The 27,781-nt window shown below is 31.9% G+C and overlaps 1 protein-coding gene across 2 annotated transcripts in view; it reads right to left on the bottom strand.

The window, feature by feature from the left end:
• The window catches only part of LOC115887249 (ethanolamine kinase), a 52,337-nt gene that overhangs the window by 5,240 nt on the left and 19,316 nt on the right, over nt 1-27,781 (bottom strand). The window contains exons 2-3 of one of the 2 annotated variants that reach the window (XM_030906624.1): nt 20,545-20,675; nt 2,594-2,866 (exon numbers count right to left, since the gene is read on the bottom strand). In XM_030906624.1, the coding sequence (XP_030762484.1) occupies nt 2,594-2,866; nt 20,545-20,675 (404 nt within the window). The remainder of the gene's footprint in view (nt 1-2,593; nt 2,867-20,544; nt 20,676-27,781) is intronic. The other variant, XM_030906625.1, reaches the window with a different exon arrangement.

Here is a 27,781-nt window from a genome sequence, read left to right as displayed (position 1 = left end):
ATAAACCATGCAATATCAATATAAAACTTTTTATCTATGTCAGTGAGTTAAGAAGCTCTTAACTCACGCATTTTAAGTGAGTTAAGAGCATTTTCATTACCGCACTCCTTGTTTAGATGACTACCAAAGATAAAAAAATATTTTGCAAAACATTTATTTTGCACTAAATAGGTACGTACTAAATACAAATAAACTGTTCTATTCATAATAATTATAAAAACATGAAAACTTATTCATTATATTATTAAACTGACATAAAGTGTCAAATTCAACGAGCCCCCGGCCACGTAACCATAGTTCCTCGATATATAATTATCTACAATGTATTTTTATTATTTTATTTTAGTTAAAAATATTTTTAAAATTCATTGTGTGTTTTTATAGTTAGACGTATATAAAATATTGTACAATACACGCGAGTTAACTCCATTAAGATACTTGTGTGGTTACATAACTCGTGCTACGCACTCGTTGTGCAACTTTCACACACGTATTTTAATGATGCTGTTAACTCACTTGTATCGTAAATATCTACACACACCGGAAAAATCTAGGGATATCATTTTATTAAAGTTAAAAATTAATGTTTTGAATAAACAACCACATATTTGTAGGCCGATTCTTTCTACTTCGATTGAAACGAAGTAGTCACACTAGTTATTTCTAAATTTGGGATATTTGCAGAAGTGTTTGTGCATTTTTTGTCAAATGTATAAAAAGCACCTAGTATCAATTGTTCGAATTTAACCTGTACTGGCTATGTTTTTATGATAACTGGCCAGAATTCATTCAAATAACTCTGTTTAGTATTAAACGACATTATGGAGCGTAGACATCTTAACAGAGACGAAATGCTAAGGGCCATGGGTATGCTCGAAGCTGGAATGCGCCAAATCGACGTAGCTAGAGCATTAAATACAACGCAAAGTGTAATATCGCGATTAAGTGCACGCTACTGTGAAAGTGGTGATGTTGCTGAAAGGCACACAGGGCGACATCGCATTACTACCCCTCAGCAAGATCATTTTTTACAATTAAATGCTCGAGGCCGACCGACTCTTACAGCACCAGAGCTTAGTTTAATTCTCCAGGAAACACATAATGTAACCGTTAATCCTGACACTGTTCGCAATAGATTAAGAGAGGTCAACTTAAGAAGTAGACGCCCCTGAAGAGCTCAACCATTAACGAGAGGAAATCGAGAGGTACGATATTTGTGGGCTCAAGATCATGTTCAGTGGTCGAATGAACAATGGGCCAATATTCTCTTCACGGATGAGTCACGCTTTGGAATTCATCCGGATTCGAGAAGGCTTAGGGTATGTAGAGAACCGGGAAATCTTATTCGGTTGGATCATGTTCAGGAAGTGCACCCTTATCAAGGTGGAACAGTTATGGTCTGGGGAGGAGTCCAGTTAGGCCGAAAAACCGATCTCGTTTTTCTTGAAAGGTTTCTAACAGAAATCACATATCGTGATTAAATTCTTGAGCCTGTCGTGTTACCATATGCCAATGATTTTGGGAGAAACTTCATTCTCATGAATGACAATGCACGGCCAGAGTGGTAAGTGAGTTTATCAATGCTCCTCAATTAAACATCTTACCCTGGCCGGCACAATCTCCTGGCCTCAACCCCATCGAGCATGTATGGGACGCGGTCCAAAGAAGAATTTTGAGAATGGGTATGCCTCGTGAAACTCGTAGGGATCTGGTTCGGGCCGTGAATGCAGCGTGGCAGGCTGTACCTCAAGAAGAGATCGACAACCTGATCAGGAGCATGGAGAGACGATGTAGGGCTGTAATGAACAGTAGAGGATGCTATACCCTTTATTAAGTAAAATTGGTTTTATCTTTTTTTTAATTCACAGTTTAGAATTTAAAAAAATGTGTGTATTTCTTTGAGTTCAATAAAAATCAAGGTAAATTTGAAAAATTCGGTAAATTTCGCATTTTTATTTCCAATACGTCCTGTAAACTATTTTTTTATTTTAATTTTATTATATCAGAAATGCAAATAATAAAATTACTGACGATGGCTGGATAAAATTGTAATATCCCTAGACTTTTCCGGTGTGTGTATTTTCACATCTCTGTCAACAACGATGATATTGGATTTCCTCGCACTAATGGGCCACCCTATATTTTAAAAAGTAAATTTTTTCCTAATTTTTTTTACCAATATTATAGAGTATATTATATCCTTAGAAAAAAAAATATACAGGGTGTCTCATTAAAAAAAATAAGTTTGAGTCATATTCCGAAAATGACAGTTCTGAGCTAAAAACTAGTTACGGCTCTGGATTCTACGTGAAAAACTCTATGCATCTCAGTTTTCACCTCATTGATAAGTTATAGGATAATCGAGATACGAGGGGAGTCGAAAAATGCAAAATTTTCAAATTCGCTCTGTATTTCAGGAACTAACAGGGATGGGACAAATATGTGTGTAGCATCTTTAGTTTCATAAAAAATGTAACATTGTGAAAACAGCGTTTTTGTATCTCTACTTATAAACGAGAAATCCCATAAAACACACGAAAATGGGACACCCTATACATCTATCTACAAATCTGTATAATATTTAAATAAATACCTTCTCTGTTTCTCAGCATTAGTGAATTCTTCAGGCACCAAATTCAAAAAATCCCTCAATTTTTTCCATATAAAAGGTCTGGGGTTTTCGACGCCTTCCACTTTAGCCTTGTGAAGTTTTGCCATTTTCCTCGCTATCAATGGATAAATCAACGGATCTCTTACAGTTTGCTTGTTGAGGGTGTATCCAGGTTGGTATCTGTAAGCCAACCCATTCTCGAAGGTAGCGTAAAGGTTCGGAGCTAACCCTTGTTTGCTTAGAGTCAAAATATTCCTATAAACGAAAAATAAATTAGTATTTTAATATAAATAGTTATTAATTTACATTAAAACTTGTGAATATTAGAATATTGATTGTTAATGTATTTCAAAAATCGGTAGCGTAAGTTTGCCCTACGAGATTTCGACAGACGACATCTAAAATACCGGGTGCGTCTCAAAAGTGGCTCATTCCTATAATTTTTTTTTCAGATAAAATAACGAGATTTAGTATGTTAGTATATGACATAAATTAAGATTGATTGACGTATTCAATTGTTTTTGGTCACTTCCTGTTTCAACAAAAATGACTACAACTTTTGATTTTTAAATGGCACCCTCGGTATATTTTAGAAAATGATACTCTGAATAGAACGACATATCATATGTCAACTTTTAATAATAAATTAATGTATGTCATATATACAGGGTGGCGCACCTCATTCGCCTCGGTTGATTATACGAAAACGGAAAGATGAAGAAACAAAATATTTTATGGGTATATGTGGGGAGGCAATGTGCACAATTTAAAATTATTTTGAAATTCATGTGTTCATTTGTGTTTCAGAACTAAGATCCGTCAATACCAAAGTTATATTTTTTCTTATGGAACACCCGTATTTATTATAAGGGTTAAATATGTTTAAAATCTTTGGTTTTTGAGATATTTAAAGATAATTAAAAATGCATGCTACAATAGAATATATTATTCACACCCTGTACATTGCTTTTCAGAATTAATTCTTGTGCTGAGTTTAAAGGCAGAGAAATAAACTTTACTGAAAAATGTAATTGCTTCGTTTAATGTATACAGGGTATAAATAATTGCTGGTCTATTTTAAACATTTATTTTACATAAAAACTTTGTTATTTCAAATACAACACCCTGTATTTTTTTTAAATAAATCGAAGCAGATTCAAATGCTCTTTCAAACTATATTAGGGTTTCCTATACCTATCTGGCTCAGGTTTTGAATACATTTTTCAATAAAACTGTAATCAAGATGGCTAGTATCGCCATGGCAATTTTCTAGTGACACTTAGTAGCTATTTTCAAAATCGACATTAGTTTATGAACTTTATTTAAATTTATAATAGGTTATTTTTATTTAATTTACTTACAATAAAGTTAATAAGTAAATATTTATTATTTTATCAAAAATGAAGCAGTATCTGCTGGCGGAAGGAATGGATATGTTACTAGTTATTTGCTTGGTTGGCCTGAAGGGTTTATGCCCAAAGATATCTAAATAGGAATTTTCTTGACAAGAGTTCCTTTGAAATACTACTTTTCCTATTTCGCAGGACTGATGTTATTGTGGTATGTGAAAAATCTATTAGGCAGAAACCTGTCGTTGGAAGTGAAGAAAATGAATTTGCCTTGATTGGTTCTTTTATATAGAAAATCCAATATATCTACAAGTTTTCGTAATATAAATCGAAGAACTACTTTTTTATTTTCTTGATAAAATAATAAATACTTCTTACTTATTAAACTATTGTAGGTAAATTAAATAAAAGTAAACTGTTTAATAAATTTAAATAAAGTCCATAAACTAATGTAGTTTTTGAAAATAGCTACTACCTGTCACTAGCAAATTGCCATGGCGACACCAGCCATCTTGATTGTCATTTTATTGAAAAGTCACTTTTTGTTCAAAATCTGAGCCAGATAGGTATAGGAAACCCTAATGTAGTTTGAAAGAGCATTTAAATCTGCTTCTATCGATCTATTTTAAAAAATACGCAAAGCATTTAAACATATTAAACCCTTATAATAAATACCTTATTTTAGGCCCAAGAATCCAAAACTGAAATAAAATACCGGATGTTCCATAAGAAAAAATATAACTTTGGTATGGATCTTAGTTCTGACACCCTGTACATTTGAAAATAATTTATGCAACATTTGTAAATAAATTATGCACATTGCCTCTCTACATATACCTATAAAAAACTTTGTTTCCACATCTTTCCGTTTTCGTATAATCAACCGAAGCGAATGAGGTGCGCCACCCTCTATACTAACGCATCAAGTCTCATTTTTTTTATCTGAAAAAATAAAAAAAGTTATAAAATGTTATAGACCAAGACCAAGACTCCCTTGGTCTTGGTCTAGCAGTTAATAAGTATGTAGTATTACTACTTGTATTGGTCTGTCTGAGGATCCAGTCTTATTCTTGGTCTTTTAAGAGAATCTTTTAATACCTAGTATTTTTAGTGATTTAATGCAAATAAAACTTATATTTCCTTAAACATCTCGAATACAAAACTGTTACTTTAGCTTTCATTAAGTTACTGAAGCTTCCATCGCATGTTTTCTTAACAGGAAGGAAATCGCCTAAATTTCTTACGTTACACTTTGCGTCAATTTGTTCCATACTAATCACTGCAAATATTCGTAAATCGTATGGCAAATAAGTTAATATATTTTTAACTTTTTAGCGATTTATTTTCGCGGGAATGAATGGTAATACGTTAAAAAAATGGGATAGGCAATGCATGTTAAAAAGAGAACTCGAATTGGACGGGAATTGTTTTCTTTTTAATTGAGTGGGAGATCTTCTAAGGTAATTAATACACTATTACTAACTTTTATGCTACAAATTTGATTTCGAAGCTTTTTTTCGTTCAATCTCTACAGGATCAAAAAAATCATATTGTGAAAGTTAAACTATTAACGCTGCGAAATTAATTTGATATTTAGTTCCGCAATTCCGCAATTTCGCGCTCGTAAGGAACCACTTTATCCGTTTTTTTAAAAAATAGCCTAATGACATATATTAATAGTGAACCCTAAAATCTACATAAACATAGTCCCAATCTGCAGCAAAAGTCTCATATTCCCATATAAAATTAACTACAAATTAGTTCAGCAAAATCCGTCTTGTCACACAATTTGCTTTTTATTGTTATTATTGGTGCAAATCCCGCATTTTTTCATAGGCTTTTTACCCAAGTATAATATTACTACAGACGTCTTATCCCTTTCAAATTCTTACCTAAATTTAATAAAATAGCATAAATATCTAATAATTCCATATTGCTGTAGCAAAACCCGCAATATGTATCATACTGCAACAAAACCCGCCTTATCCGAATTATTTTTGTGTTTTTCTGTTCAAAAATTAAATATTAACTTTTATTTCTAGAAAAACCAAATATTCCACTTAGTATGATTCCACTTAGTGGACCCGTTTTTTTGTAAAATAACGCTTAAAACAGTTTGCTATTATTATTATCCCAAAACAACGTTTTTTAGGATAAGACGGGTCTTGAAACTTGACGCCCTCAAATTATCTTTCCTATATTAATATTCCTATTATTCGAAATAAAAAAAATAAAATCGAAAATTTGTAGGCAATTGTTTTATTTTATAAATCGCGATTAAGAAAATTAAGTTTAACACTAATTGACCATTAAGAAAAGGAGCCCGATAAGTATAACTTAAATAAAATAATGGTAAACATCCTTATAAATTTTATTGAATATTTCCGTTGCTACGGTTAAATGTCACCGTTTAAAATTCGTTTTAAATACGACGATACTAACTTTGCTGCTGTGTATGAGTATAGAGTGGATTAAATTGAGTATTTTTACGTTAAAAGACTAAAGTATGTTTGATTAAAAGTCGTAGACAGAGCATACATATATAGAGAATTTATAAGATAAGTGCCAATGTTGCATTATAAGAGTGTACGGTAACATAAATTTAGAATAACCGTGTGATGCTGTGAGTGCGTCATACCGTTGATTGAAAGAGTTGGGCAGATACGCAACCTAATGAGCGAATTCGTGACAAGACTGATTTGACTGCCCCTTACGTCTCAAATGCTGTACGGTGGAGCCACCAATCGTTCTGCGGCCAACGCATAAAACACTTATTTTCTCTAATTTGGCCAATGAAGGCATATCGAAGATGGTGAGGAATTGAAAGCGACAGTGTTACCATATTAAAATGTATAATATCTGTAATATGTTTGACGAAATTATCTCGGGATGACAAATCCGCGTTTATGTATTGAAAATTTATTCGTGTTAGACATAGAATAAACAACAAAAATAAAAATTCTTTTATATTATGTACTAAATATTATTTTGTATGATCGAAAAAAGTTGTTTAGTTGGCTTGGAAATTACGATTATTGACATTTACCATGATATTTTACATATGAAATAACAGCGATCTTCATATCTAAGCCATCTATGACACCGTTCGTTGTTTAATCATATAATATTAGATTAAATTGTTTAATGATAGAAAAAGAACCTAGTAAATGGACACAAAGAGGAGGACATCTTAAAAATACAGGAAGGCTTAGATGCAATTCACGGCTGGTGCACACTGGAACAACTCAGTGTAAACCACAGAAAACCGTGATCATACCATTCACCAGAAGAAGAAAAATAGACAAATTGAAACCGCCCACTCTTCTTGGTCAGACAATTCCGTTTGCGGAGGAAGTTAAGTATCTATAGGATTAAACCTGGACAAAAAACTTAGCTGGACCTCTCATCTGCTAAAAACATCAAAAAAGGCTATGCTCTATCGGAATTTGTGGTAGAAACTGGGGATTAAACCTCAAAAATATATACTGGCTATATGTGAAAGCCATCAGACCTATTATCACGTATGGTGCAGTTGCCTGGTGGCTGAAAGCCAACCAAACAACGACAAAAAATAAATTGTCGAAATTGTGGTTTCCAAAAGCTTTGGAAACCCTACGCGACTTACTTTCTCTTCCTAGGTAAACCTCGTGAGATTGGAAAGTTTCCGATGATGACTACTGCAGAGAATGCGGAGAAGAAGAAACCATAGAGCACCTGCTGTGCCACTGTCCGGTACTGGAATACCGACGCTTTAAAACTTTAGGGCAAGGTTTTTTGGAGGGACTAGAGGAAGCAGCAGAAGCCAACATCAGCGACATCGGGATCTTTGCAAAGAGCTGGAAGTGCTTTAACGCAAAGAAAGAATGAGAGGAAGGTTTGGTACAATAATAACAGGGGTATCGCAATGGGCCCAAGGCCTCCGAGTGAGAGATCAAATATGATCCCAAACCCCAGTAACCTAACCTAACCTAACCTACCTCCTCTTCCTCTACAAATTCTTTTGGAAACAGAGGCGAGATGGGCTACATATAGGTTTCTAAGAATGCCAAGGAACAATGAAGTTCATACAAAACCGACTAGTAGACGAACTACAGTCGGATGAGATTCTAGGAATGGTCTCAGATCTCACACCACCAGTCCAATTCTTGACACGCACTTACGACGTCCTGTTTCCGAATAGGGACTAATGGGATAGGCCGAGAAACGGTTTATTACATGCGGAAATGCGTTGGTACACGGACGGATCCAAGAACGAAAAAGGATCTGGCGCACGAATTTGCTGCAGCAGTCCAAAGACTGAGATCTACCACAGTCTCGGAAAACACACCACAATTTTCCAAGCTCAGCTATATGATATTGAAACCTGTGTGCAACTGCTGGTAGAACAGCAATACCCCGTGAAAACAATAAGCATATTTTTGGGATAGTCAAGCCGCGTTGAAAGCACTTAAGGCAACGAAAAGCACGTCTATAACGATTCTTCATTGTAAGAACCTACTCAATATACTAGGAGATGGGAACAAAGTGTCGCTAATATGGATACCGGGGTATGTCGGCCTAGAGGGAAATGAACGTGCCGATTCCCTCGGCAAAATTCGTGGGGTCAGAACCGACACTTAGCGTTCCAAAAAATTTCGCAAGAGATAGGCTCTGTGAATGGGTCAGGGGTGCGACGTTTCGGAACTGGAATGACTAGAACTACGGTACAGCTAAACTAAATCTCGGACGGGCTGACGGTAATGCCAGCTATATCTCGGACATGGTTTGTGCCACGAAATCGCTCATAACGTTGCGCATCTTCTTATTTCTTCAATCAACGATCATACTTTTTGTAGAACATTGATAAGAGCAGCGAAAAGCAGTATTCAGATTTCTTTGCCTTTACCGGCCATACAGTGGAAGGGCTTTCACCAGGAGTATCTCACTGTTGGAATTACATGTACATTTTCTTGGCAGTCGTTGGCATCAGCCGACAATAATTATATGGCAGACATAGACAGTCTTCTTCGTAGTCATTGGCAGTCGCTTGACAGTAAAATGATATTTTGGCAGAACATGTACATTTTTTTACCCAAGTGGGACACCCCTTGAGCATTCATAAGCACTTCCCTCGTAAATTTGTTTTAAAATGAAATTACTGTTTTGTTGAATAAAGTATAAGGACTATAAGGTAAAGCAGTTTTTTTGTCCTACCCTAATAGTAAATCTAACTATACATATGCCCCGTATGCTAAATATAATAATAGTCTTTGATAATATCAAAATATGCCCGACTAAGTTCATTTTAAAATGAACTTATCTAGTTAATTCTTAGATTAGATTAGTAAATATGAAAAACTACATATACAATGATATCTTTATTGCACATTTGTTATTTACAAATGATTATAAACTACTTATCATAATTTTATAAAAGGGCAATGGCACAGCGCCCAGTTACGTCGACAGCAATAAAGAAACCTTAATGAACCATTAAAATTTTTATCCCCGGTTTCTCAACCCAGTAGCTTTTACATAAAATACCGGGTGCGTCTCAAAAGTGACTCGAAAAAACGAGATTTGGTATTAACATACCAAATCTCGTTTTTCGTTTTTTCTTTCGTTCTAACGTATATGACATAAATTAGGATTGAGTGACGTATTCACTTGTTTTTAGACACTTCCGGTTTCACCGGAAATGACTAAAACTTTTGATTTGCCATTTAAGCACCCTGGGTATTTTTTTAAATTATTCGATAGAAAATGACATTCTGAATGGAATGACATATATGTCAATTTTTACATTTTTGCATATGGTTTATTTGAAATTATACAGTACAGCGGTTTGTAACGAAAATTTGACTCGAAATACTAAGTGTGTGGTATCAAATTAGTCGTAGAAAAGTGCTTTTTCCAAATATGCTAATGAGCCACCCTCCATTTGAAAAAATTGAAATATGTTTAAAAATACGATTTGAGCATTTTTATAACTGGCCAGGACAAGACACTAAAAACATCAGACGATCAAATCTATTTTTCCAAGGCTCCTTGATTAAGAATTAGTGTTTTTAACATAGTCACGGCGCTCTAGATTGAATTTTAAAATGCAATTTTTTATTAAGCGAGAATGTCAAAAGTTGACATATGATATGTCATTCTATTCAGAATGTCATTTTCTATCGAATAAAGTAAAAAAATACCGATGGTGCCATTTGAAAATCAAAAGTTCTAGTCATTTCCGGTGAAACACGAAGAGACCAAAAACAATTGAATACGTCAATCAATCCCAATTTATGTCATATACAGTGACATACCAAATCTCGTTTTTTTTATCTGAAAAAATAAAAAAGTTATAGGGGTGAGCCACTTTTGAGACGCGCCCGGTATATTAATTAATTCCGTTAAAAAATCTGATTTCCAATATTTACCATTAACTTTGGGAATCATTTTATCAAACAAATAAAGATTTAACAACAAATTAGGAAAAAAATTAATGTATTAGATTGGCATATAAAAAAACCTATAAATTAATAAATTTGTTACATATAATGTAATATTTGGATATAATAAACATACATATTACAAAACGAGTGATTTAAAAATTATATTACACACAATTGGATGTTAAACCACGAGTTGTAAAGTGGGCGAGAGCAGTATTCCATTATTTAGGTATAATAAGCTTTTGCTACGTGAATTACATTACGTACAATCGCATATGCCATATAATTTATTTATTACATTTTATTCAGTAATATGACCGTTATTCAGTAATTCCGTGCTTACCGTGCGTAATAAGCTATTTACTCCACATAAAGATCGTGCGTTTTCCCCGTTTTACATATTATTTGAGTGGACAGAGTGGTCTAAGTCAAAAAATTTAATTTTGAGATATGTGGCTTCAAATTTAACGACTTACTGTTTACTGTAAAATACTAATAAAAATTTTTAACATTATAATTTTGGTATTGTAACAAAATGGGACCAACTTAAATTTTCGCATAAAAGTAGATGGTCTTTTTTGACAGTTCATTTTGTATTTTTGAATTTTTTAACTTGGACCATTCTGGCTTTCAATTGAGAGTGCATAGTTTAAAATATGTCGTCATCTAAATAAAAAAATATATTTAAAAAAAAACTGTATCTATGTCTTACAAATGTTAATAAGATAATATAACTGTTTAACAAGTTAAGAAATACCGGGTGCGTCTCAAAAGTGGCTCACCCCTATAACTTTTTTATTTTTTCGGATAAAAAAACGAGTTTTGGTATGTTAGTATATGACATAAATTAGAATTGATTGACATATTCAATTGTTTTCGGTCACTTCCGGTTTCCCCGGAAATGAATATGAATACAACTTTTGATTCTTAAATGGCACCTTCGGTATTTTTTTACTTTATTCGATAGAAAATGACACTCTGAATCGAATCACATATCATATGTCAACTTTTGACATTCTCGCATATGGTTTATTTGAAATTATAACATGCGGTTCATAACGTCAATTTGACTAGTAATACCAAGTGTGTGGTATCAAATTATTTGTAAATGTCAAAAGTGGACATATGACATGTCATTCGATCCAGAGTGTCATTTTCTATCGAATAAAGTAAAAAAGTACCGAGGGTGCCATTTAAAAATCAAAAGTTGTAATCATTTCCGGTGAAACAGGAAGTGACCGAAAACAAATGAATACGTCAATCAATCCTAATTTATGTCATATACTAACATACCAAATCTCGTTTTTTTTTTATCTGAAAAAATAAAAAAGTTATAGGGTTGAGCTACTTTTGAGACGCATCCGGTATATCTGATAGTATATAATAGTCTTAGAATTATCAAAAACACCCTAGTGAAGATATTCATATGGCAGATTATCTTCTAAAAGTTCTGTCATATTTGTCCTGGTTTAGAAAGAGAAAAGGTATATTTATTGCTTCTACACCTTAAGGTTCTTAAAAACCCTGAATGTACTGGCAGTATAAACTAAAATAGTGGTTAAATATTTTACTTTTTTGCATTACAGGCAACCAAAACTCATGAAGGGTAGGTAATTGACTATTTTTAGTCTGCCTCTGCCTTATTTACCAGCTGGATGTATGCTCAATATATAAATATAAATTATATCTAAATTCTGTATGTATCAGACATTTTGTATGTGTCAGACAAAATTTAATCATTGTACAGGGTGGGTCAAATTCGACGCTTTTAAATGGAAACACCCTTTTCTATAGGAGATAGACAAAAACTAATATCGGTGTCTGGAGCTCAATTTTGTCAATAGCATGATGGTGAAAACCGCATATCGATATCTGTTACCGTTTCGGAGTTACGGGGTGTTTTTCAAAAATATGCATTTTTAACAAATTGCTGTAACTTTTTTCCTATGAAAAATTTTGTATTTTTGTGAAAACATTTCCAAAGCACCTTTTTACGTACAATTTAATGGTTTAAGTATAATTTTTTTAAAATTAATAATTTAAGAATTACCAACAGAAAATTTGATTTTTTATATGGGACACCCTATATATTTTTAATTTATTAAAAATAATTTAAAATTACCTTTCCAAAAATATAACACACTTGATATTTTGCTCGATTCTTCTTCGAGATATAGAGTATATAAAAATTCACCCGCTTTAAATAAGTAGGTTTTGAACGGCTCCGACTGTAATGCAAACAAATTCTAGCTGTGAGCATCAATTAAAACGAAAATAATATTTGCTATGAGAGATGCAGAATTTTATAACAATTTAAAATATATTTAGCCAACATCAACACATTTAAACTATATCTAATAACAATAAAAATAAATAGCAAACCAACACATGAGATTTTGTTACAGGTGTTCGACATATCGACCGTCTTCTGTTATGGACAGACGGGGCAGTTTTTGAACATTTCTCGCGGAATTCATTAACTCAGTGGGGGTGAAAGATACCCTCTCATAACTGCTAAGTATTTCTAATTCTTGTCTAGATTATACGGAAGAATAAGGAGGCCTTATTCGTCAGAAAATATATCCATAGGATTAGATCCATGGGCACTAAGTCAGGCGGCCTCGACGGCCAACGTTACTGGCTGGGATGTTGGTTAGGTATTCAATTATTCTTGAAATTGGCTGCAAAAATTTGCCGATAAATTCAGCGTTCAGAGGTGGTGCGCCGTCTTGCTGGAAAAATATGTTTTCGAGTTCCATTAAGAAAATATCATCCATAAAGGGTCCAAAGCCTACTAGTTAAAAGTGGCGAAAATTCTGTATTTCGAAGGAGATTATAACAAAATATAAGTATGCTATATTTTTGGAAAGATAATTTTAAATTCTTTTCAGCTAATTAAAAATATAGAGGATGTCCCAAATAAAAAATCAATTTTTCTGTTGATAACTCTTAAATTATTAATTTTAAAAAAATTATACTTAGACCATTAAATTCTACGTATATAAGTGCTTTGGAAATGTTTTCATAGAAATACAAAATTTTCCATAGCAAAAAAGTTACAGCGATTTGTTAAAAATGCACATTTTTGAAAAACACCCCGTAACTCCGACACGGTAACAGATATTGATTTTCGGTTTTCACCATAATGTTTTTAATGAAAATTGAGCACCAGACACCGATATTAGTTTTCGCCTATCTCCTATAGAAAAGGGTGTTTCCATTTAAAAGCGTCGAATTTGACCCACCCTGTACATCGAGCGAAGGTAGTTTTCGGGGCAAAACGTTTCATTGTCATTATTTAAAAAAATTGGTCAAGTGCGAGTCGGACTCGCGCACGAAGGGTTCCGTACCATTCATTATCTATACAACATTAGACACTATATTATTACCATAGATTTAGTAAGAACAGATATCACATTGTGCATTTTAACCCGATCAAACAACCGGAGGTTGACTACGTACTGTAAGAACCAACTGAGATAGAGAAGGCGACATTACCACATCTCAAATTTGCGCCTATCTACTTAGTTTGATTTGCAGAAAAGGTGACTTTAAAACCTTCACGGGATATCAATAAATCTCAATTTCTTAATTAAATTAATAGTTTATCTTTAAAGAAGTATGCATAATAATATGGTTATTAACCAGAGGATCTATGCGTTACTATTAAAGGACATGTTTACTGTTTAATGTGCTGAAACGTCTAGAACTATTGGCAACGTCGCTGCTAGTCTTCCAGAATGAAATGAGCCGTCCGTCCCACCACCCCTCGCGACGGCCCTTGGTCCGTTATAGCGTCGTCTACGTTTAGCTTACGGTGTGTTTGAAGTCGGAATCAAGGCCGAAGTGAACTTTTCAGTGGTTTTCAGTAGTTTTTGTTTTTGTTTAACGTACTTTTGAATCTGCGAATTTTCAATATTGTAGGACAGTGTCAAATGTGTGGAAAAATAAGCTCAAATTACCCGAATTTGTCTTTTCACAGGTAGGTTCGTAGGTTTCCGCCGTAATCGTACATAGACGTCCTACAAGGGAGCCTCTCAAAATTTAAATAATTTCTAATTATATTTGTTGAATTTTGATCTATTAAAACAAGAACGTAGTAGCCGGTAATTGAATTATAATTCGTCTCAATTACTACCTAACTGTTGTAGATCATAACAAATTTGAATATAAACGTTGCATTTGAAACTTTATTATATGACAGAAAGTGACATTTTTTTTAATTGCGTCATATTTTGGTCATTATATACGATATTCTAAAAGCATTTTGGTCAACAAGTAAACAAAGGTGTTTACCCGACCTTTTTTACATTTTATTGCTTAATTATATCTTGTATCTGCCCCTTCGGTCTTGTTTAGGCAAGTTTTTACCTAGTGTTATAGTTTTTCCTAGAGTTATTTGTACGGTGTGTTTAGCTTTTTTTAGAATGGGACGAACTATAAATAATTCTTAGGCTACTAGTTTTATACATACCTATATACAGAGTGACCCAGGCCTCCAAAAAAGCTTTTTACCTATTACGTATTTGGTTTGTGATTTTTATTTCAATCTTTACATAAGATCGGGGCCATTGTAACGCACATTTTCAAAATATTTTTGTCAACATACAGGGTGATTCAAACCGCAATACATATGCTTAATACAGTTTATGAAGATTGGGACGTTTAACTAAAATTTGATTGTCTGATTAAGCTACCTAAGTAATGGTTTTGTAAATAAACGTAATATTCATTATTATGCGACAGAAATCCCGTACTGTAGCACACAGATTTGATACTTTTAATGATAAATGCCCTCTATTGAGAGACTAAAAGGATTAAAGTAAATATTGATTTTAGGTATAGGAACTTATTAAGAATACAAGATTAAACAACTATTACACAGTACTTCACAGGAAGCTATCGATTGCGAACTAACTAAATCGTTACTAATTACTAATTTTGAAAAGTTCTTTTTAAGATCAAAAAAGGTAAAACTAAAATCTAAACTATCATTTGAGATTAAACGGGAAATTCTAAATAATGTTGCCTATTCTAAACAAGAAAAATTTATTTATAAGTTTTATAACATCTCAAATTAAATTTGGACGAAAAGAATATTTCTGTTTGCTGTAGGTAATTTTCTCAGAGATTAAACGGGAAGTTCTAAGTTCTCTTCTTCTCTCAGGGAAAATACGTAAATAAAAATGACTTTTTAAGTCAAAAAAAGTCAAAAGGACAAGTTATTCCAAAAGGACTGTCCTTTTCAAAAAGGACAGGTGGCAACCCTAGATATTTCTGGAATGGAAATTTAATGGCAAATCCTACAACTTTAGTTTGAAATATGTTCCGGCCACCTATGATTACAAAAATGTCTAAAAGGTGCTTTACCATTGCCTCCATATTCTAAAAAAAAATTGAAAGAAAAGTCACTAACCACAAACCTAATATAGAACTGTTTCGGAAGCCTGAGTCACCCTGTAAGTATTCAAAAGTAACTGAGTGTTTATATAGAAGTAACTGAAAGTATAAATTGAATATCGACGTTGGAGCGATTTTCGAAAACTACCTACTAACGTTTCAACATAAGTATATGTGGGATATTAATTATATTATTATATTAGACCTTATAACAAAACTCATCTAACGAAAAAGTGTTAATGTAGTATATTAGTATGGAGTAAAAATTTTACTAATTACTTTACTTTTACTTTACTAATTAAATTCGTTCCAAAAAACGATACGCCACTGGCCATTAGAACAATCCAAATGCGCCTAGTTGCCGGGGTCGGAAATTTTAGACTTTTCTGTCTCTTTTGTCCTTGTTTGACACATTGGAATGTTTGATACACTACCAACGAGTATTTATAAATGAGATGTTCGGTCTATTTTTATAATGTCTTTGATTATTACAAACTTTTTTCCGATTTAGCTGAAATTTTGAATGCGCTTATTAGTTATTTTAAAAAAATAACGAAACACATTACTAAAAATTGTATTAATCAATAATAAATTTGTAAAAAGTAAAAATAAATATGTAAAAATTAAAAAAAAACGACTAGAAAAAAGTCGCCTTGATTAGGATTCGAACCTGCCTTACTACGGCTCCAACGTCATAGTAGCGTAAAGTCCTAACGCTTTAACCACGCGGCCACCGAGGACTTGAAAGATTCTATGTAAAATTCTTACTTAAAAGATAATGTTTAGTGAAAGCACTTTTTTTTATAAATATTTATTTAATTATGTTTTTAGTATTTGTTCTTACAGCGGCAACATAGATACATTCTCTGTAAAAATTTCAACTGTCTAGCTATAACGGTTCATAAGATAGACCTTTGTGAAAGACGGAGGGACGGACGGACATCGAAGTCTTAGTAATAGGGTTCCCGTTTTTACCCTTTGGGTACGGAACCCTAAAAATGAATTTGTGACGAGTAACTGCCTTATCCAATCAACTTTTTGAAGCAAAATTAGTTTTGTTAATCACATTACGCCGTAAGAAATATACTAATAAAATGCCAGAGTAGTTAACATGTGGTTAAGTCTGACTGGAACCACTCTCGCTGTTTGATGTAACTGGTTGCGTCTTAACGGTTACAATTTTGAGTGAGATATATGAAAGTTTTTATAGACTAACATCACAGAGAACATGTTCTCTGTGCTAACGTTTTTAAAACCTCCTGTGTAGATAGAAAACTATCAGGAATCGTAATATTTTGAAATTAGAAAATCCCAAAAAATTGACATAGTTCAGTCTGGTTTTCAACGGCTCATTTGTCGTAGGTAAGTGTAATTACACCGGAGAATGAATCATGCAATATTTTATTAATAGTTATAATGTAAAAGGTTTTTAAAATTCTGTTTAACTATTAGTGAAAACCACAATTATTATTATTGTTAAGAAGCAATACGTGTTAAAATATTAATTTGTTTATAAACCTTGAAAATTATAAAAATGTCAGTGTCAAGTACTAGTTCATGTATATTATTATTTTAACATTATATCATAATCATTTGGTCACATTCGTACCTCAGGTGTTAAAATGTTTAGTGAATATACCGCGTGGAAATTGAAAATCGGACAATTTGGTGAAGGAATCTTATAAATAGTTAGTTTGTTGTGTGTTATAAGTTAGTAATTGTGTATAAAGTGAGAAAATAAATTCGTTAAGTATTTTATCGTGAGTTTAAATTAGTGGACCCACGGAATCCGTAACAATATTTTCTCTTTGCCGTTTTTTCCAAAATAACCGAATTATTCAAGTTTGGAAATTTAAAAAAAAAAAATTTGAGGACCACCGGATTTTTTGTATGCAACTCTTTTAATACCGTAATTAAGAAATTATACCGTCGGAACATTTGCGGTGAACAGGCAGTTCTAAAAAGTTTTTTAAAATACACAGAAAAATTTAAAAGAAAATGCATGATTTTCAGAATATTTTTTTGCGAAAAAAACTCATAGACATGGTTTTGGAGTCGAAATATACCACCTCTAAAATAAGGGTAAGGGTGAATGATGAGGTGATTTACGGTAAAATATTTATAATAGATAAACTGTATGATCGAAATATAAACTATGCACAATAAAAACATATCGTCCTATTGCTGCCAAAAGTCACTAACACTTTATCGAATAATCTGAAAAGTCAATCACTAACTATATTTTGAAGCGGAGAATGTTCTTAAAAAGTCATTATCTACGATTTCTGACTATTAATGCTGTATTTTAATATCGAATAGCCACCAGCAACTTTATACAATGCAGTTAATCTTTAGACGCGTTTTTATCAGAAATAATAAAATTAATAAAAAGTAAAAAGTCAGTTAGCGACTTTTGCCAGCAATGGGACGATATTATGTTCCCTGTCTGGGAAGAAATTATACCGGTTAATGATGGTCTTGGTCTTTTATGTTATACAGGGTGAGTATCCTACGATGTTCTCTATGGGTATCTCGGAAACTCGGAGATAATGAGTCGGTTAAATGGGGAAAGAATTGCAGTTTTGTGGGGTCATAAACATGCGCCTTTCAGATTTTTGAAAAAGTTCATGGCTTACAAGATATTTTGAAAAAAAACAAATTTCGGCTATTTTAAAAATTGTCTCTAATTCGATTATAATCTATTTTAGACAAAAAGTTTTCAGATAAAAGTTGTAGATAATCACATTCTTAATGACATTGTGTCCTCCGTTTTTTTCTAAAGCCTGCCATTTTTGACATATGACACCAATATATGGTTTTTTAATTGGAAACCATAGTTGGCCATGACTTCATAAAAAGCGCCATTTTTTAAGCTTTTTAGCGATATAAGCTATAATATGTTTCTTTCGAAAAATTACTGAGTTATAGCAAATTCTTATAATTTTTAAACAATTTCACTTAGTTAGCCATGGAAACAAGTTCAATTGTCGTTGCTCTCACAGATGTGAAACTGTCACATCCAAATTATATAAATAAAAATAAACAAAAATTGTAAATATGAATTTTTCAAATGAAGAAAAGCGCGTAGTATTATTGGTTTAACTTTTCTTGGCCATACATTTTCGAGGATACGTTGACCGGTGAACGTTACTTACGTTTTTTAGAAAAGTTAAATTTAGATACTTACGCTTCGATGGTATGGTTCCAACATGATTTTTTTATTTCATTATTCTCTATGACACCCCTAATAATGAAAGAAACGTTAAAAATTATTTATATCATACCTAATTATGCAAACTCAGAGATAGGAAGAGGTGGACCAATTGCATGGGCCTCCTAGATCACCTGACTTATCCATTTTAGAACTTATGAATTAAGAGAGGCACTCGAAGAGGCGGTACGGGAGAAGTCTACTAAAGTCGACCGGCCGTAGTCAACCGTTCTGTGGCAATTCAGAAGTTCTTTTGTGACCCTTATTGTTAACCATATCGCCTAAAAAAATCTAAAATGGATAGGTCAGGTGATCGAAGAGTATAAATAATTTTTAACATTTCTTTTATTCTTAGGGGCAATGTCATAATGAAAGTCACGTTGGAACCATTCTATTGAAACGCAAGTATATAAATTTAACTTTTCTAAAAAACGTAAGTAACGTTCACCGGTCAACGTATCCTCGAAAATGTATGGCCAAGTAAATAAACCAATAATACTACGCGCTTTTCTTCATTTGAAAAAATCATATTTACAATTTTTGTTTATTTTAAATTATAAAGTTAGGATGTGACAGTTTCACATTTCTGGGAGCAACGACGATTGAACTTATTTCCATGGCTAACTAAGTGAAATTTTTTAAAAACTATAAGAATTGGCTATAACCCTTATTATATATTGGTAATTTTTCGAAAGAAACATATTATGGCTTATATCGCTAAAAAGCTTAAAAAATGGCGCTTTTTATGAAGTCATGGCCAACTATGGTTTCCATTTAAAAAAACATAATGTTTGTGTCATATGTCAAAAATTACAGGCTTTAGAAAAAAAACGAAGGACACAATGAAATTAAGAATGTGATTATCTACAACTTTTATCTGAAAACTTTTTGTCTAAAATAGATTATAATGGAATTAGGGACAATTTTTAAAATAGTCGAAATTTGTTTTTTTTTTCAAAATATCTAATAAGCCATGAACTTTTTCAAAAATCTGAAAGGCGCATGTTTATGACCCTACAAAACTGCAATTCTTTCCGCATTTAACCGACTCTCTATCTCCAGTAGTTTCCGAGATACCCATAGAGAACATCGTAGGAAACTCACCCTGTATAAAAATTATTTATTCGTTTATATCATAATATAAAAATTACTGTTATTGTGTTTATTATAAATATGTAATATATTGAAAAATAAAAAAATTTGTCATACAAATATTGTAATAATTCCGTTATTTAAAGTTTTATTTGCATTAATTACCAAAAATACTATTTATTTAAAGAACTTATTATGTAGAAAGTGCATCTAGTAAAATTCTATTAAAAAATGCAAGACTTGCAAGAGTCTTGCGCAAGCCCAAGATCAAGACTGGACCTTGCAAGACCAAAACTAAGACCAAGGGAATTTTAATCTTTCTGTTGCTCATTACCATTACTAATACCTGGTCTGTTATAAAATATCATTAGAATAGCTTAGAATAGAAATCATTAGAAGTGGTGCGTTAATTTTTTGGATATTGTAAACTAAAAATATGTCAAAATTAATAGGGCATACCTTGTTTCAGCCTTCCTGTCAATAATCAGATCCGTTTTATTTCCATATATTCGTACAAGGACCGTTTCTTCCTCCGGAGCATCCTCTGGTCGACATCCCACCAGTTTGTTTGTGATGCCATCTGTTAACAGCTATACATATTTATCTTTTATTCATTAAATAAGTTGTTGTTGGTGTGACATGATATGTGTAATGAAAGTAATTTATGGCTGTTCTTTCTAGAACAATTAATAAAATAATGCTATTTTTGAGCGCTCTTATCTTGAAAATAAATAAAAATTTAAATACAGTTTAGTAAATTCTAAGTATTAATTAGAGATTGCATTATCTTTGAAAATATTTTGCGTGTTTCATTTGGTATGGCAGTGATGGGAAAGAAACTGTTTCAAGTTTTTTTTAAACTGATGGAAGTTATTTAATTCTTGAAACAAGGTTGAACTGAAATATTATTTCAAACCCTATTATGAAGTTGTTGTTGAACTTACTCTGACACTATATTGTTTTCCATTTACAAAAAATGTATATTAAAGAATATTAAATATAAAAAAACTAAACTAAAAAATATAAACAGGGTTGTTCACCACCTACGACACGGAGTATTGTAGCTAAATGATTAGATTTTCACAAATTGTAAGTTTTGAGTTCGTTGAAGGACTATTAGAGCTACAATTTAAAAATATTTTTACAAGATACAGAGTGTCCCAAATAAATAAAAAATATAAAAAGTTGTATTTTTTTAAATGGAACACCCTGTATATTATTACATTTTTAGTTTCTACGATTAAAATAAAGGTAAATTTGATTAAGGTTTATTACACGTAAACCTTGCCGTTTTTGAAATATTTTCAATTTTGTGAAATTGCAGTAAAAATTTTAAGGCTTCATTTCTCCAAGGGTATCAAAGTTTTTAATACTAAATATTTACTGAAGTCTATTTATTGATCAGTTATTGTGTTGCAATAATAAAAATAATACTATCTCATACAGAGTGTCCAAAAATTTATTTTAAGTTATTTCTAGCTTTAAACGGCAATAACTTGTTTAATTTAAATAGAACGCCCTGTATATTTTAGGAGAATCAGATGCACAATTTAATTATCTATCAAATTGTATTATACCACTTTTTACCTATTCCTTCAAGTTTTCGTAGAAAATGCATTTTTTTATAATTTAGACTTCATTTATCAATATACCTATGGAATATTGACATTTTAGATTGTTTTTAAAGCAACAAATGTACAAAATGTACAGACTAGTAATATTATCGTTTTTAGCAAAATGATAATATTACTAGCCCCCTTGTATGCAAAAAGAAAACTATTTAAATCTTTATAAAAGAGTATACCATTAATTAAATATACCACCATTGTTTTCGCCCAAATACTAATTAATTACATACTTAATTATGTTCGTTAATAAATTATTCTAAATAAATGTGGATTTAAATCAGAAATCAATATAATAATAAGTTATGAAAAGGAACGTCTCTGTTGTTATAAATAAGCATTTGTCAAAAAATGAAATATCATTTTTAAGGTGTTACTTTTAACCACACTGTCTAATACACATACAAAATTCAGTTTTTTAGTATTTGGAGCAATTATTATTAATCAACGCAAACAGTCAATTAATGTATTTTGAATACTGGAATCATATTAATTGGTCCTCTTTAACAAATATTTAAACAGTTTTTTTATTTCTTAATGAAATAAAAATTTGGTAGATACATCTTTAAAAATAATCTAAAATGTCAGTATTCCATGGGTATATTGATAAATGAGTTTTAAATTACAAGAAAATGCATTTTCTACGGAAACTTGAAGAGATAGGAAAAAAATGGTATAATACAATTTAATACACAATTAAATTGTGCATCTGATTTTTATGAAATATGCAGGGTGTTCTATTTAAATTAAACAAGTTATTGCCGTTTAAAGCTAGTAATTATTTAAAATAAAATTTGTAGACGCTCTGTGTAAGGTAGTATAATTTTTATTATTGCAACACAATAGCTGATCAATAAATAAACTTCAGTAAATATTTAGTATTAAAAACTTTGATACCCTTGGAGAAATGAAGCCTTACAATTTTGACTGCAATTTCACAAAATTGATTATATTTCAAAAACGGTAAGATTAAAGTGAGGTAAACCTTAATCAAATTTACCTTTATTTTAATCGTAGAAACTAAAAATGTAATAATATATAGGGTGTTCCATTTAAAAAAATGCAACTTTGATATTTTTTGTTTATTTGGGACACTCTGTATCTTGTAAAAATATGTTCAAATTGTATAATAGTCCTTCCTCTAATAGTCCTTCAACGAACCCAAAACTTACAATTTGTAAAAATCTAATCGTTTAGCTACAATACTCCGTGTCGTATGTGGTGAACAACCCTGTATAAATATTTAAAAAAAGTTAAAAGTTTAGTTTATAAAGATTATAAACTAAACTATTTCTATATTTAAAACTAAAGTGTCCTTGAATAGTTGTAGTTAGATATTTTAAATAGTTTTTTCTTTGTAGATATACCTCCCAAAACGTTAAGCATTTTTTTGTCCGTTAGCCAAATTTGTTTTATTAGTGAAATATCGCTAACAAATTGGTCTCCGTTGGATTAACGCAGCGGTGTTTATAGGGGACAACCATTTTATTTTGTAGATTTTCTTACAAGTGCAAGTGGCAAACTACCCAGGCGATTTATTTCGAGGAATATTACATATAGTTTATTTGGCGAGAGGCAACGATTTCGACTGATGATATCCAAAAATTACAGAAAGAATACTTTTGAGTAGAAGTGACAGTTGTTATATACGATCATAATATTCTCTCGTTGGGCAAACTATTTAGGGTGGTCCGAACTGTATTCCGGAAACTTCGGCAGCTTATTCTGCAGATAAAAATAAGTAAAAAAGTTCGTATAAATGTATGCCCCAAAATGCTTAGTTTTGGAGATACAGGGTGTAGAAGTTTCATTTTTATTTCGATTTTTTCCAAATAATTTATGAAGTAACGTCAATATTTGGATGAAAATTGGTGTATGGGAGTTTTTGACATGAGAAATTTGATTTTGATGTCAATATGGCTCCTATTTATAGTGGGCGCCACCTACTTGTATTTTAACTGTTTTGAAGAGTAATAACTTTTTGTCCGTACCTGTATAAAACTACTGAATAGAAAAATATACATTTACGACGTTTTTTACGTAAAAAAGCTCTCTTGGTAAAAATCGCTACGAGCAACCGTTCTCAGGATATTTAGAATGGAAATAATCAATACATGTCATTATTGACAAAAAATAAACCGGTTGAGTAGATAGTTTTTTGACTGAAATAATAAATTTGGGAAATTTTTATTTTTTTATATTAATCATAAATTTTTTTGCGAAAAAATTATGATAAAACAGTTTCTGATGAACTTTTGGCACAAAAAAATTTAAAATTTATGATTTCAGTCTAATAACTATTTAGTCAACGCATGTTTAATTTATGCCAATGATGATGACAAGTATTAATAATTTCGATTCCAAATATCTCGAGAACTATTACTAGTAGAGATTTTTACCAAGAGATCTTTTTTACGTAACAACTGTCGTAAATGTATATTTTTTCACTCAGTAATTTATACAGGTACGGACGAAAAGATATTACCCTTTAAAACAGTTAAAACACTTTGAATAAGAAGACTAAGGAAGGAGCATAATGCTATCCATGTATTCGTGCATGGTGGGCGGAAAAGCCACCATAAAAGCTCTCTAGGGTGGGGATCCTTGACAGTTCTGTTTGACGATTCATTTGACACATTTGAATTTGATTTGAAATTTTGTGGATTTGTCAGTCTTTACGGAGCGTATTTTATGTTATTTATTATTTATTCTACTACTGATAGTTGTATAAAGGTAGTAAATCTAGATGGAAATTGTGGCAGAACTTAAATTAACAGTGACACTATCGCGATTTATCGAAAAAGACTCTAAAATAGTTGGTTGTGTAGCGTGCGGTAGATCTCGGCAAAATTGAGTGAAATAATGGAACAACTTTTCGCTAGTAAGTGACTATATAATATACATACGTGTAGTAAACCGATCATTTATGAAATTCACTTAAATTAACTAAATTATATATTTTTCTTGCATTTTAGCTTTTATTTATTACTTGTCAAAGATTAGATGTCAAAGAATTTAGATACGTTAATTTGACCTACCTGCTTCAGTAGCGTATCGGATGTTTGTGTTAATAAATACTTATTATAACTTATCTATTTTTATTAGAATTATATATTTTTATAACAATTTTAATAACTACCAACATTTATTCACAACGTAAAATAAAACAACAAATTATTGAGTCTACCCCACGTCTACCCTACATCATAGTTTTACATTTTTTAAATAAAATTAGAACGACACTGATAAACCGGAATTTAAGTCGGCCATATTTGAGGCCCATCGCGGTGTACCTAAGATTTTTGATATGCTCCTTCCTTAGTCTTCTTATTCAAAGTTAAAACACATGTAGGTAGCGCCCTCTACAAGTAGGAGTCATATTAACATCAAAATCAAATTTCTCATGCCAAAAAACTCCAGACATAAATTTTCATCCAAATATTGACTTTACTTCATAAGTTATTTGGAAAAAATCGAAATAAAAATGAAACTTCTACACCCTGTATCTCCGAAACTAAGCATTTTAGGATATACATTTATACGAACTTTTTTACTTATTTTTATCTGCAGAATATGCTGTCGAAGTTTCCGGAATACAATTCATACCACCCTGTATAACATTATTTAATACTTAAATTCTTAAATGTTATCCGGTACCTACATCCTACATATAAAATATACAACATATACTAAAAGATATTGTTATTTTTACGAACATACGGTATTTTGTTTTAATTTAATTAACATAATGATTAAAATATATATTTCATATAAATTAATCTTTTAGTTACGTAATCGAGGGCGCCATTTTTAAATTCATTGTTGCCAACCATAGACATATTCGGCGCCGTGCTGACTAACTGGAAAATAAATTTCGCGCTGGGGATTCAGGTGGCAGCTCTGCTGTAAAAAATGTCAAGTTGTCGCATTTATTTATCTATTTGCTGACATTGTTATTCGTTATGATACTTTAAGCTTGAAAATGTTTACTAGCAGACCTTGCAGTCGAATATTGTTCTTTTTAGAACCTCTTTTAGTGCAAAGTGGTACAAGATATAGCTTAATAGCTGTAAAAGATTCATCGCACCTTTATTAGAATATTTTGAACGGGAAAGCGGTAGTAATGGCCCTTTATGTCCCTTAAGTGCTGTTAAGAAGAAGTTTTGTTAAGGTGATTTATAATTAATTTATTTTTGTTTCCTAAAATATTTTGATTAAAAGAAAATATATAAAAGTGGGCAACTTGACAGGCTGTGCCGGAAATTGCTAGAATCGAGAAGAATACGACATATAATTCTGGAAAGTTCACGAACCAGCCGCTACAGTATATAGGGTGCTCCCCGCGCTCGACAGTTGAGTTTTAGGTTTTGAATAGAGTTCTGAAAAAGCGAATTGTGACAAATTGGCGAAGGTTTTTTAAATAGTTATTTTTGTGTTATAGTATAATGCAGGGTTGGCCAAGAAGTGGATCGCGAGGCTAGTTTTGGTCGATCGTCCCAGATGAAGATGAATTCTTACTGATTTTTTTGCTACCGCATACACGGAATGCTGCTATCAAAAATTGGGGCTGCAAATTTATTTTACATAGTATGCATTTTACATCCCTTAGACTACGCCCATGACAAGTCGATCGCGACACATATTTAAGGTAAAAAGTCGATCTTATATAAAGAGTTGGCCACCCCTGGTATAGTGTATATAGTTGGAAAATACATTAAGTGTGTTATCGTCTGTTTCAAATAGTGGACCCACGGAATCCGTAACAATATGTTTAATCTCATATTTGCATATGTAAAAGAAATAATAAAAAGTACAGAAATAGATTATTTTGTTATCATTATTGGTAATAATGTGTAAACTATATTAGGTATATGTAAAGGTTTTATGTTTGTTTTAGAGCTTATGCCGGGACCCCATTAGCCAACACGCCATCACGCCACGCCATGCCACCCCACGCCATGAAGATCTGTGTGCGTATGTTTTCCATTTAATCACATGTATTGTGTACATACTAGGCAACACGCCACCCCACGCCACCCCACGCTATCACACGTGTGATGAGCGATTCGTCTGTCCCAGATCTCATGTGTACATTCTTTCCAACGTCGCAATACGTGGGCCTACGTGGGATAGCGAGGCGTCGCGTGGCGTGTGGCCTAATGGGGTCCCGGCTTTAGTGCATTTAGCTCATTGCTTCATTAATGACTTTACCTAAACATACAGACATACTTCCAATACGCCTACCGTTGAAATTAGACGAGAGTTTCTAGTATTTCTTAAATTCCATAAAAGCTAAAGCTAACAAATGTTCCTATTTGCATTAAACCGAATACGTAATATTGTCGTTGAAACCATTTATTGTTTCAAAATATTTATAATCTATATATGATCAAATTTATCGTTATATTTACTACCAATTGTTAATTGATGTAAGCGTATTTGTTTTATATTTTTTTCAAAATTGCCTCATTAGAGGTCATGTTACGATAATCCCTACAAAATTCCACTATCTATCTCTGTTGTTTTTTCTCTAACAATTTCTTATTAGAGAGTAAAATGAAATAGAAATAAAAAAACTATTTTTAGATTCCGATATCTTCTTAAACAAAAAAAATATATCTTGCCAATGGATTATAATTATCTCCGTCCTTTGAACGAAAGAATAAAATAAAAATAAATAAAACAATAATAATTTATATAAATTACAATTTTTAGAAATACAGTTTTTGTTAATTGTGAAAATATTTACAGATTTTTATATTTAAACTTAAATACATAGTATAAATAAATAAGTGCAGAAGTATCAACAAGTTACTTGTTACAAAATAAGGGTGAATATTCCTATATTTTTTTCAATGCGGCGTTTCTCTACCAAGTTATTTAGTAAGATGACCCATATTCACAATATTATCTTTTTGGTGAAAACTTAAAAATTTACTTTGTGCCTAGTTCAGTGATGGCGAACCTTTTAATCTCAATATCTCGTGAAGTAGATGTTTAAACATACTATATATGACATACCCCAATGATATTCTACCTAAAAATTGGTTTCTCTAGTGCCGTTTTTGAAA

The sequence above is a fragment of the Sitophilus oryzae genome, unplaced genomic scaffold (genome assembly GCF_002938485.1).
Source record: "Sitophilus oryzae breed Bouriz unplaced genomic scaffold, Soryzae_2.0 scaffold_557_pilon_pilon, whole genome shotgun sequence".
NCBI classification, from domain to species: Eukaryota; Metazoa; Arthropoda; class Insecta; order Coleoptera; family Curculionidae; genus Sitophilus; species Sitophilus oryzae.
The sequence above is the reverse complement of the archived record's forward strand: the minus strand, read 5'-3'. Positions and strand labels throughout refer to the sequence as shown.